The sequence below is a fragment of the Falco rusticolus genome, chromosome 5 (assembly GCF_015220075.1).
Source record: "Falco rusticolus isolate bFalRus1 chromosome 5, bFalRus1.pri, whole genome shotgun sequence".
NCBI lineage: Eukaryota > Metazoa > Chordata > Aves > Falconiformes > Falconidae > Falco > Falco rusticolus.
In genome coordinates, this window is record NC_051191.1 from 38,345,145 (window position 1) to 38,357,343 (window position 12,199).

General features: G+C 36.6%; 1 protein-coding gene across 2 annotated transcripts in view; it reads left to right on the plus strand.

Moving 5' to 3' along the window:
• The window catches only part of TAFA2 (TAFA chemokine like family member 2), a 191,793-nt gene extending 180,833 nt beyond the window's left edge, over positions 1-10,960 (plus strand). Inside the window, exons 5-6 of one of the 2 annotated variants that reach the window (XR_005104598.1) lie at positions 1,365-1,612; positions 8,858-10,960. Coding sequence is in view for 1 of the 2 variants with exons in the window: in XM_037390186.1 (XP_037246083.1) it covers positions 8,858-8,869 (12 nt within the window). In the remaining variant the exon portion in view is untranslated. The remainder of the gene's footprint in view (positions 1-1,364; positions 1,613-8,857) is intronic. The other variant, XM_037390186.1, reaches the window with a different exon arrangement.
• Positions 10,961-12,199: the final 1,239 nt, after the last annotated feature.

The window sequence follows — 12,199 nt, forward strand, 5'->3', positions numbered from 1 at the left end:
ATGCTGCAGTCCCACTATGGAGTTGTGATCACCACAAAAACCTCAAGAGGATATATCCTTGTCTGTATTTCTACAGTTATTATCTGTTACAGAAAGTAAAATAAGTTTTATGTATAAGTCTTCTTTTAATATAAAACTGTTGCCTATAAATGAAAAATTGTTAAAACAATTCTACCATAAATTAAATCTCTCTGCCGAGTTACAGAAACACGGAGAAAGTTTAGGTATGTGCATTGTAGTGGCATTACCTTTTGGAAGAGAATAATAATCAAGTACATTTGAAAAACGAACAAATTAGATTTACCCTTGACATAACTCATATGTCTTCATCAGAAATACACTATGATAATTGCCCCAGTGAGTTGTATCAATTAAGTTTATTTTGTAAACTATCAAGATCAAGGAAACATGAATACAGAGTCATACACATTTTTTTAATAGTATTTAAAAGTGTAGATATTTTATTAAAGCAACAAGTTATTGAAGTTATGAGTTTAATCTTGTAATGTATATTTCTAATGAACTGCAGAATATAATTTAATTTTAAAGCCTAAAAAAAAAAAAAAAAAAAGGAGAATAATAATCTAAGAATCATTTAAAGAGATTTAGGTGATCTTTTGAGGTACTGTGCAACCCTATCTGGAAACAATCATTATTAGCAGATCCAAAAACTATCTCAAATATCTAGATAAGGAAGTAGCTGTCTGAATTTAATTTTGTTTTCTGAAATATGTCATCTGTTATTTTATGGTATTTCCTGTAACCTACTAATCATAGAAATGATTGTAGGTAGAGTTCTCTGCAGAATGCTCACACTTTTCAAACTTTAAACATTTGTTTGGTTTTAGGGTATTTTGTTGTGGGTTTTTTTTTGTTTGTTTGGTTGGTTGGTTGGTTTGGTTGTTTTTTTTTTTCCTTTAAACATATAGGGGAAGAACACACTCAGATCTTTCATTTAGAAGGAGTCATATTCTTACTTCATTGTTCTTTTCTGTACCACAGGTTTATCCTGGGGCTTATTTTCAAAGAACTTTTCAATTGCTGTGTTATCATAGTTAAGGATTGCTGATACACTTGCCAAAATGGGATTTATCTATTGGTTTCTGTTGCTTTTTGGTGAAAACTCAATGAGTTTGTATTTGAGTATGTTTAAACCTTTTCCTTTGGGGTTACTGTTATTGCGTGTGGGTTGTTTTTGAGACCATGCTTTTTTGCTGAGAGAAGTTGCTCTGATTCTGAAATATGTTTTTTCCTGTCATTTTGTACTGTTCCTTGTAAGTTAAAGAAAATTACATCTATCCCAGTTTTGTTTTCTGTAAATAATTCCGTAACAGTGTAGTACTTGACATGTGTTTGTTTCTTAGGCAAACGTGTAAAACTCCTCAAGTCCGAATGGAGAAGTAGAGAAAGGAGGTTTCTGCTGTGCCTGATGACAATTTTTGTTTTTTCCACACACACAAAATATTCTGGCTCCATGTTGGAGCACTAGTTGTGATGAATCCTAGTCTTGGTCGGATTCTAAGGAAGGGCCAGAACGTTCGTTGAGGAATAAAGAGTCAAACCACTCCAGAAAATGTGTTCCAGCCCTGGTTTATTACTCACAGAGCAGCAGGTGTGTACAAATACAGGTTTACACAGTATTAACAGGAATTGTTTTACCATACTCCTCATTGTAGTTGCTTAGTTTGCTGCAGATGTCCAGGAATCATGGCTTATTTGGGCAGAGCTTCAGGAGGGTGATTGGAGAGACTCTGCATTGCACTCCTAAGCAGCCTCAGTGTGTCAGTCAGGTGCTTCTGGGAGCCTTAAAACATCTTTCTTCACTCACTCTCCTTTCAAAGGTAGAGCCAGTTGATGAACTGAAGTTACTCACTATCATGGGAAAGCAGCAGATGCGCTGGAGAAGAGCAGAGCACTTAGAAAGGAAGTATGTCTTGATACATTGTTAGGTGTTGCTTTGTAGTTGAAACCCCAGCATCCCATACGGGATTGCTTAACATTCAGAAAAAGTTGGGAAAGGGCTATTTCCACTATATTCCTAAAATATGCTAAATGTTGTCTGTTTAATCTTAAAATCATGTTTAAGATGAAGAACTCTGACATTTTCAGGAATGTATGCTGTGCTCTAAAGTATTTTTCATTTACCTATTTTTTTAGTCCTAACTTCAAGATTATTTGAGCAAGTGGAAAGCTCAATATACTTGTGAAATGTTTCCAAAACCTTTTAATTTTAATTACAATTTTTAACACTGATTGTCTAGGTCTTCACTTTAACACCAAAAATGTCCTGCTGGAATCATTAAGAGCAGTGGGAAAACAAGAAATACAGAATTATACTTCAAAAGGAATTGTTTGAAATGAGTTTTCAACACATTTGTTTCTTTCTAGTGGAAAGTCCAAACACAAGAATTATCACAAATGAAATTCTGATTAGTTACAGTGTGATGAAAGTATGAAAGAATTAAAAGCGTTAGAGTCTGGTGGTTATCAAAGACATGGGAAACTTGTGAGCCATTTAAGTGTACTGGGAAATGTTCTGTTTAATTAATAAAATGAGCTAGAGATGTTTGCTGAAGGACAGCCCTGAGGATCTAGAATTCTAAATTGCTCCATCACAGGCTTGGGAACATGTTTAGACTAACACTTTTCATACTGCAGTGCCTAAAATAAAAGGAAAAATTTGAAGTTCTTGAGTCTTGATATCAAAACTTAGGTAGAGCCGAAGTTTTATGAGTAGGAATGAAACTTGAAAATTTGAAAAAAAGTCTATCAATATGTAACCTCTGAAGGTAAATGAATCCATATAGTTATCATCTGTTTTCCAGACTGCTCACAAATCACTCAACTTTTTCCTTCTGTCATTAGCCCAAGTCAAATAGTCTGTGACACTGAAACAAGGGCCTGTTTCCTAACTCACAGGTATCTGCTGCAGTTACTTTAGCAAGTGTACCCTTGACATATGGTTGAATCACCTTGACATTTCTTAGACTTCTGAAATGGTTCCTTGTGCTCCCAGAAAGTTATTTAGCATAAACACCCAAATCCATGCCTCTCTACTGTGAAGTGCGTATGCATATAGGAGCCCTATTGCAAAAAGGGCCTTAACAGCTCTTTTCGTCCAGCTTCCCCACTTTAGAAAATAAATTACTGGATCCTCAAGCTGTGAGGAAATATTGAGCCTGTCCTTTGTTAATGTTTGCAAAGTACTTGTGAATATCACTGGTACAAGGTATTAGATCAGAAGCACCTTCCAAGTACAAGTTGAACTGTTTCAGTGAATAAGCATGCACAAGTGGCAATGCAAACTGTCATTTGCTTTCATAAGCCATGTATCAGTTTGCATGGCAAACACACTGTATGGATTTTGAAGGTCCAGGAAATAGCATGCTTCCATCTGTTCAAAAGATTCATTTCCAACCTCGGCCTCATTTTTAGAGGGCATAAGTGGAAAAAATGCATTGGCAGATGTTTGTTTCTGGTTGTATGGGCCCTTCTGTTTCTGCATTCTAATATTCATATTAGGTTTTCGCTACCAAAATAGAAGTATTTATGTCATGGAAAAATATGACTGATACAGCCCCCTTCAAGACCATTCCTTATTAGGAAATGTTTGCTAAAGAATCACTTTGTTGACCATGTTTTATTACTTCTTTTTGTGATCTGTTTACATACAGTGTAAGAAAGAATATAAAAATAAGGACACAAAATGGATGGAAATGTACTGCATTCAAATAAGGGCTGTCTTGGTACGAGATGTCTCCGTGTCCTGGAGGACAGTCCATAGCTAGCCATTTCTTGGGCCTCTTTCTTCAAGCATTTATTTATGGGATTCTTGTAGCATTCCCTGTATTTACCTTATCTCATGTTGGTCATTTAATATACTTGTGAGACCCTTTTCATATTTGCTAGAAATCCCCACACCATTTTTGTTTCCCATATGCCTTTAATATCTTACAGAAGAATGACAGGGGTGCCAAGATGGCTCTTCTTTGTCTCATGAAATTCCACTTGGCTCAGGGTCAGCTATTAGTTGCTTTAAAAAGAAATAAAAATTTCCTTTCTCTATCTTATATATCTCGGGGGGGGGGGGGGGGAATCCACCAAAACCAACCCCCCCAAAAGATAACTCGATGATTCTTGAGTATGCTCTGATGACACAGGCTATTACCACACACACAATCCTATACAGTTGATGAAACAGTTCTAATTAAAGAAAACCTAAACAACCCAGTATTAAGTTCTTTCTATTTCTTGTGTTTATTTATATGCTTTGGTGAAAACCTGGAGCAAGGGTCCATCATCTTGCTGAATCATCTGTGGAGGGAAGAAACACTGGCTTAAAAATTTGCCCCTTTCTACATTTGCATTGATACATAGTCCCAATGACATTATAACAGACTTCCCTCCAGCACTCCTTCCCTAGTAAATTCTGTTTACTGTACACGATGGAAAAGAAATAGAATTGGAGTTGCAAGGGCACCTGTAGAAAGGCAAGGTGCTAACTTTCGAGTGCTTGACTTTGCAAACTCAAGAGTCTGTTTCTAATATGGATTTTGTATATGGTTTGCAATAAACATAGAAAAAAATTGAAACAGCTGCCAGTCAAAAAGTAGTAATGTACAAAGTTGTGTTATGAAATGTTCTAGCACACACTTATTTCAGTATACTGCATATTGTTACCGATTTTCTTCTAATACTATTAAGTAATAATTAATTACATGCCTTACTGGCATATTTAAACTATTCTGTAGTTAGCAAATAATTAGTGATACATTTGTTTCTCTGAAGAAACAGAAGATTTGTACTATACCTATTTGTGATCCTGTGACTTTGATGCTTAGGTGCACAAAAGTAGGGAAAAGCACTTTACTTTCCAGGGAATATTAACTCAGCCATTCTTTACATCCTATAGTCTTGATTTTCCTCCTCTGCTCTTCTAAGGCAGAAGGAAATCTTGAGTAGAAGTATCAGGCTGTGTTTTTATTGGGAATCTGTTCTTATGGAATGGTTGGTATTAGCTGCTGTATTCATCAGCTGTGGGAATTTTTTTGAGCTGGTGGCTTTTCTAATGCACTGCCTTTGAGGTCTTTGAATTTCTGGTCCATTCTGAGTTACCCTGGCAAAAATGTTCTACCCAAAACCTGAATCTGTTTTGAACATTTACTAAGCAGAAGAAACATGGAAAACTTCACTTGTATTTAATTATATATTGTTGTTTTAAAATAAAACAAGTGAGTTCACATACAATTAGAGCCAATTTACAGCAGCCACTCACTAATTCAAATTGAAAAGCCTGCAACTGTGGAGTAATTATACTTTAATTGCATGTTTTGTACAAGAAAGTGAAGAGAGTCTAATGCATTGTATTTATGATGCAACAACCATGTGAAAAAATATACTAGCATAAAGGGAGTCACTGTATTCCAAGAATGAACAAATTAATTCAAATCTACATGTAGGATGCTATAGGTTTTATGTCATTTTTTTTAAATATGTATTGTTAAACAGCAGCAAAGTTAATTTGTCTAATATAAATTATTAATTGAAAAAATTATTAGACTTGATGTGCACCCTTTCAATGTGTTACTGTTCTCTTAGGATTTTAAGGATCTGACAAATTGTGCTATCAGTCCCCCTTTTCCTATAAAGACGTTTGGCACCATACCTTGCTTCCCAGCCAGTCAAACCAAATAGCTTTTAATACATCCAAAATTAAGCATTTCTGGGAATACCATCACTAGATATTACCTAAAATTTCATTGCTTTGTTATGAAACTGCCTTTAGCATCTGAGAGGTCTATTCTCTCCCTGATGTCTATGGATATATAACTTCCATTAATGTTAATGTCTGGTCTGTGCTCACACATAACCAGTATTACCTTCCTACATAGAGGCAAATGTAGTCCCCTGTGTGTGTTACTCAGAGTAGCATTATGTGACCTGGAAGTTAACAGAAAAAAAGGAAAAGAAGAAAAATACAATAAGAATGTGGGCAGGTGGAATAATCAAACTTTTGGTAATGGAAAGCAGTTAAAAACTCCACTCATGTAATCATAAATCAGGAGTATGCAGCTTGACTTCCTATGCAGTCTGTATAAACAAAATGACCTTTGTATATTATTAGCCTTCTGTTATAGAGCAGAGATTTGAATGACTATCTGATTTTTTTCTTCTTTATATCATCTGTTTATTCTATGTAACAGTATATGTTGCTTTTATACAGTTATTTTCACAATACGGTTTTAGAGCTAGGTGAGGGTGGCGGGGCTGGGGGTGTAGTAGGTAGTCCTGCAGTTTATGGTTTTGCTGAGCTTCTTTGTGACTGAAGAGAACACTTTTACACTTCCAAACAGACATGTAACTGAGCAGTCATATACATGTGAAAATACTCTTTTTGCTAGATGCAGTTTATCACCTTAGCCCCTGTATTGGCAGAGCTGGATGTAATAGAAATAACAGATCACAGAATGGTTGATGCTGGAAGGGACCTCTGGAAGGCCAAACCCTGTGCTCAAGCAGAGCCACCTAGAGGTGGTTGCCCAGGACCATATGGCTGTAGAACATCTTCAAGGATGTAGACTCCACAGCCTCCCTGGGCAACCTGTGCCACTGCTCAGTCACCCTCACAGTAAGAAAGTGTTTTCTGAGAGGGAGCCTCCTGTGTTTCAATTTGTACTCATTGCCTCTTGTCCTGTCACTGGGCACCACTTGAAAAAAAGCGTGGCTTCATCTTCTTTGCGCCTTCCCTTCAGGTATTTGCACACATTGATGAGATCATCTCTGAGCCTCCCCTTCTGCAGGCTGAGCAGTCCCAGCTGTCTCAGCCTTTCCTCTTACGAAGATGCTCCAGTCCCCTATTTGCCTCTGTGGCCCTTTACTGGACTGTCTCCAGTAGCTCTATGTTTCTGTTGTGCTGGGGAGCCCAAAACTGGACACACTAACTGCAGGTGTGGCCTCACCAGTACTGAGCAAAGGTGACGGATCACCTCCCACAGCTTGTCGACAATGCATTTAGTGCAGCCCAGGCCACTAGCCGCCTTTGCAGCAAGGACATGTTGCTGGATCACGATCAACTTGGTCTCTCAAAAGTCAGCTGGCACTCTCTCTTTTTAATAGCAAAGGTCTAGTCTATGGGTATGTAGGCAGAATAGGGAATTCAGCCAAGTTCCAGTGCCTGTACCTGTCCAGTTGTACCTCTGAGAAAACTCTCCTCTTGATTCTGCTTTGGTTTTGGTCTACCCTGTTGTTTGGAAAAGTAAGAAGCTTTGACCCTGCCTCTACATGGCCTCTTTGGGAGTCTCACATCCTTTTATCTGTCTTCAGTGTGCTTTGTATCAGGTTGGTTTGGGGTTTTTTTTATCTTAAATAAGGCTATTAAAATCCTGTGGATAGGATGAGATGTGCGTTTCACATTACGTAGCTCATTGACACCTGGGTCCATGAGCAGGATTCCAGCTTCTTACAATAAAGCAAAAAATAAATAACAGTAAGATGCTGTGTCAGCCTTTTGAGCTTTGGAGCAGGGCATAGAAATATGTTGCCTGACTTTGAAATTAATTCTTCATTATTTTTTCAGGCAATCTTCCACTATAGAAGAGGCCACATGAGGCTGTTTCCAACAGCAAGAACAAAACAAAATAAGAGCAGTGTAATAAATAAACCCATGTATCATAAAAATAGCAAAGCACAATTTTATTATTGCCTTCTTAAATGCAGTTCCTGGAAACAGCTTGGTGGAGAAGGCAAACTGAAGTAATGAACTCCATGAACAGAGCTTTTAATATTCTGCTTTATGGTAGTGCTTCTGCAGAGCTGACGAGAGCTGTATGCAAACAGCTTTGCTGAGGGCAAGAAAATGTTTCATCATTAAGGAGCACGACCCTTCTCTCTGTGATCAAAATGAAAAGCATATGCCCCTTGATGTCGTGAAGTGTTACTGTGACCATTCCAGTGGGTTGTTCTTCAAGTGTTGGCTTGTCATCCCCTGACACAACTTGATATTTAAATGTTACATTATCATTAATTGTATGCACTGACACAGCAGAAATATTCCTCAAAGTTATGTTTCTTTGATATGATGGATTATTATTTCTTTCTTCTAATGTTTAACATCCAAATCAGAAATGGGGAAGGTCCAATTACTGTGAAATGCTTTGTCTCCTGCTCTTTCTCGGTGGTCCTTCTGTTCCGCTCTTGTTTTGTTAGGCTGGGTGAAACTGCTCTAAGTGGATTCCTTTGTAGTTATTTTATATCTTGTGAATAACAGGATGTATTTCTCTCTTGTTTATGTATGCATGATTTTTGTCCTGTTTCTCAGCTAAATGATTATTGCTTTCTAAGATGCATTTAGCCCTTAAGTGAACATTGCCTTTTCCAACCTAAATGATTCTATGGTTCCGTGATTGTGTTTTAAGTAGCACGCAAAGAACAGAGGAGTACATCTCCAATATCAGTCACTGTTATACTCAATGGCTAACATTTTAAAAGCATAATTGTTGCCATACAGAGGTTCTGACTTTGAGAAGGATGAACAGAATACAGAAGTTTTCCTTGAAACCAATGCTTTTGACATTTGTGGGTTGGTAGTTTGTGACCTTCAGATTGTTTTATTATATTCTAAAGCATGGTCACATTTCAATTTCTCCTTCTCAAGTCCAATTCCAACAAGGCACTTAAACACACAATTTAATTTGGGGAGCAATCCCATCTAATACCACTGGGAATTATTCACTTATTTAAGAACAATTGAAAAAGCTTTGCTGCACAGAGATCTTATATTTTAGTCTCAGTTTCCAGCACTTCAGAAGCAGATTCTCTATGTACAGTTTTGATTTTCTGATTTTCTTTTTCTTTACAGGTAACCCGATAGCTAAAGACAAATCAAGTCAGTCTCAAGGCTGATAACATTAAATACAACACATAGGAATTTCATTCCTCCAGGCAGTACCTGAAGTGAAATTTTATACTGCTGGGGTGTATCCTTCAGAATCAATTGTTTCAATGAGAACCTGGCTTGTAATCAGCAACAGCCTTGAGAACAAAACTACTGGAAAGTTATTTTGAACTTCTGTGTCACAAAGATTTCAACTGATTGAACTGTGTACACTTGTAAAATTGCACTTGCTGAGGAATTTGCAGCTGTAATCACAAGAGCTGATATTCAAAAGGTGCAGAAAAGCAGCAATCTTTCAGATTCTCAATTCCAGACCAGTGGCTTTTCATCTTGATGAAGTCAACCTCCAAAACGTATTGGTTCCTTCTCTCTAAAATGATCCCTGGTCCACCATTCAGATTGCTGGTGGGACTGCACGCTGCTTTAATTAGATTTCTGTTGCAGAAATTGTCCTCTGGCATGGCGCAGTTTTAGACATTTTTATTTGTATTCTAATCTTGGAGCTCTCAAAGGTACATATTTCAACATCTTGAAGTTGCTTTTGTTATAGGAATGAAAATATATATCCATTGTTAATAATTATTGTTGACAAGTAATAGTTATCTGAATACATCAGTCATATTAGAATGCATAGTCAGGTTGACATGTTTCCCTAAGGCTAGCCAACTACTGCAGCTCTTTGGCAGTTACAAAAGTAGTGGTCAAAACTCAATTACCACTTCCATTATAAGACATTTTATACCTTTAAGATACACATTTGCATTTAGTTTGAAAGAGATGGGTGTTCCTGATATGTATTTTACTTTCCCAACCTTTAATTCATTGAAATTCATGGTAAGCAGTCAATGACAGTATTTCATCCCTTTTTATAAAGGTAGGCAGGGATGTAAATGAGTTTTGCAATTATGAAATTGGATGGTAATCATTTGGAATTTTTGTCTTTTTATTAAAAAATAAAATCTCTTGCTTGAACCTAAGTACTGTTGGATGCTTATGTAGATGTCTGCTCAGTCTGTTTGCTATAAAGGAAAAAAGTCCTAGTGCCCTCCCTGATTTACAGTTTGTGGGTATTTTGCTTGCTTACGGTCATCCAATTCAGATATGGTCCTTGCCAAGATCATATTTATTTTTTTAATTTTTTGTTTCAGTAGCAATTTTTGAACTTTGTGATGTGCTGTACATGAAAAAAATCCTCAATATTTAAAGGCCTTAAGCATCTATGAGCTTTTTTCTAAGTTATTACAGAATGTATAATTTTATACTCCATTTAATGTATATTGTACCATCTGTAATATTGATACAACTGGCAATTCCTTGTAGTGACACTGCATAAGCATGCTGACTGGAGAGGGTGATGGAGTTGTGTATGCTTTGGTGCATTGAAATGAAAACCACACACACTTAATGGTAGTCAAAAATATATAGGGGCAAGCTTATTTAAAAGTCCTGTGTGGCTAACAGAGTCCTAGAAAAAGAAGGAAATTATTTTATCATCACAAGCCATTGACAGGCTTGGTAGTTATATATTAAGTTCCATGATGGATGAACACCTTGGAGTGCTCTGCCTGTCACAGTAGCCCCTGCTGTTCCAAACCCATTTCATTACCTCTGCTGTATTATTGCACAGGAGAGCTTAAATAAAATAAATGACTGTTGGGAATAAAATTGAGAAGTATATTCTATCATTCTGCTGAGAAATAATAAAAAATGTTGGCAGGGAAAGATATTCTTTTCTGATTAAAATTTAATTAGGATAAACTGTATTAGCAGCAACTAGGTATCTCAGTATTTTAGGATAGGTTAATATTGTATGGATTTATGCTAACAGGTGCAGGACAGAAGGTTAGCATCTTAAAGAGGTTGTCTGGGACAGTGCAAAGTGTAAATGTGCTGTTTTGTAAAATCTGAACATGGCCCCTCTTTGGTCAAAAATCTACATCATGCTTCTCAATATTTGTTTTCTTTGTTTCTTTGTTCTTAAACCAACACTGAAAATACTGTATTATATACAAGTGTAACACATGCATATCAATAAGTGAAAATAAATGGATTTTCAAATATACTGAATAGATTATCTGCAGTAGATTAATGTTGTTAATATTCATGGCAAGTGAATAAAATTGTAATACAAAATAGAGTTCCCTGTATGGATGTGCACTTTAGAGACCTGTTTACCCATGGAACAAAAAAATATTTTTTTTCCCAGTGAATAAGAATCTTAAAGGTTATATTCTTTTTTTATTTCTTCAGTAGACCTGGGAATATCTCCTTCTGCTTTGAAAGCTGTTTTTCCAAGGAAACTATTACTTGGCACAAATGTTCTAGCATTGTCATGTGAAATTCTGGTGGGCATACTGTTTTCAGGCCAAACAGAATAAAAATGGGGTCTTTTCTTCACAAAATGGAAACCCTGAAAAATTCTTGTTTAGACCTTTTCAGGAGCAACAGAACATCGTAGACATTACTGAAAAGGTAATGTTTCAGGTTAAATTGTTTATACTGTATTAAACTGTTTAAAAGGGAAAAAAAAAAGCAAAAAGAAAAGCCAGTTCAACTATGAACTCACTTGTGTATCTTAAAACAAGCTAGGAACCACAGTTAGCTGTCCATACTGCCGGTTTCAGTGCTGCCTTTGAAAATGGAGTACAGCAGATGAGATCAGCTATGGGCATTCATGTTGTAGGCCTGTGAAGATGAATCCTGCTTCAATTACTCCTTCAGTCCTTATATACTGCTTCCCAGATTATCGAAATATCCAGCTTCATCTGATCACAAAGATGATCAGGCATTATGATCAGAGGGAAATCCATGTTACCCTTTCAGTTCACTAGTCATGAAGAATTCTGAACTGCAGGAGAATATGAGTTCCTATTCTGCAGTTCCATGTGGCAGCACAAGGATGGGGAAAGAAAACTCACTGCTTTGTTCAAGCCTTTCAAACTGAAATGTATTGCTTCAGTTCAACAAAACATAAAGGAAATCCAGATATGAGTCTTACTGAAAAAAAAAAATATTCCAAATCAGATCTAATAAATCTAAAATAGAGCTTAGAAACTTTCAATACTCTATCTTGATTGTATCTGGCTTATTGGTCATAAGTGAGTGCTAAGCCTTTGAAACAGCATTGCTGCAGATACCACTGTTACTACCTTTAAATATGCCTGCTATCCTGTATCTTTTAGTTCTTGGCTTCTCCAGCCCTGCTCCAGAATGTTACTGGTGTAGTGTTTCAGTACTTCGCCAAGTGAATGCAGCTCTGTTTCATGTCGAATCAATATGCTTTGAAACTGGAGACAAAACTGCGGT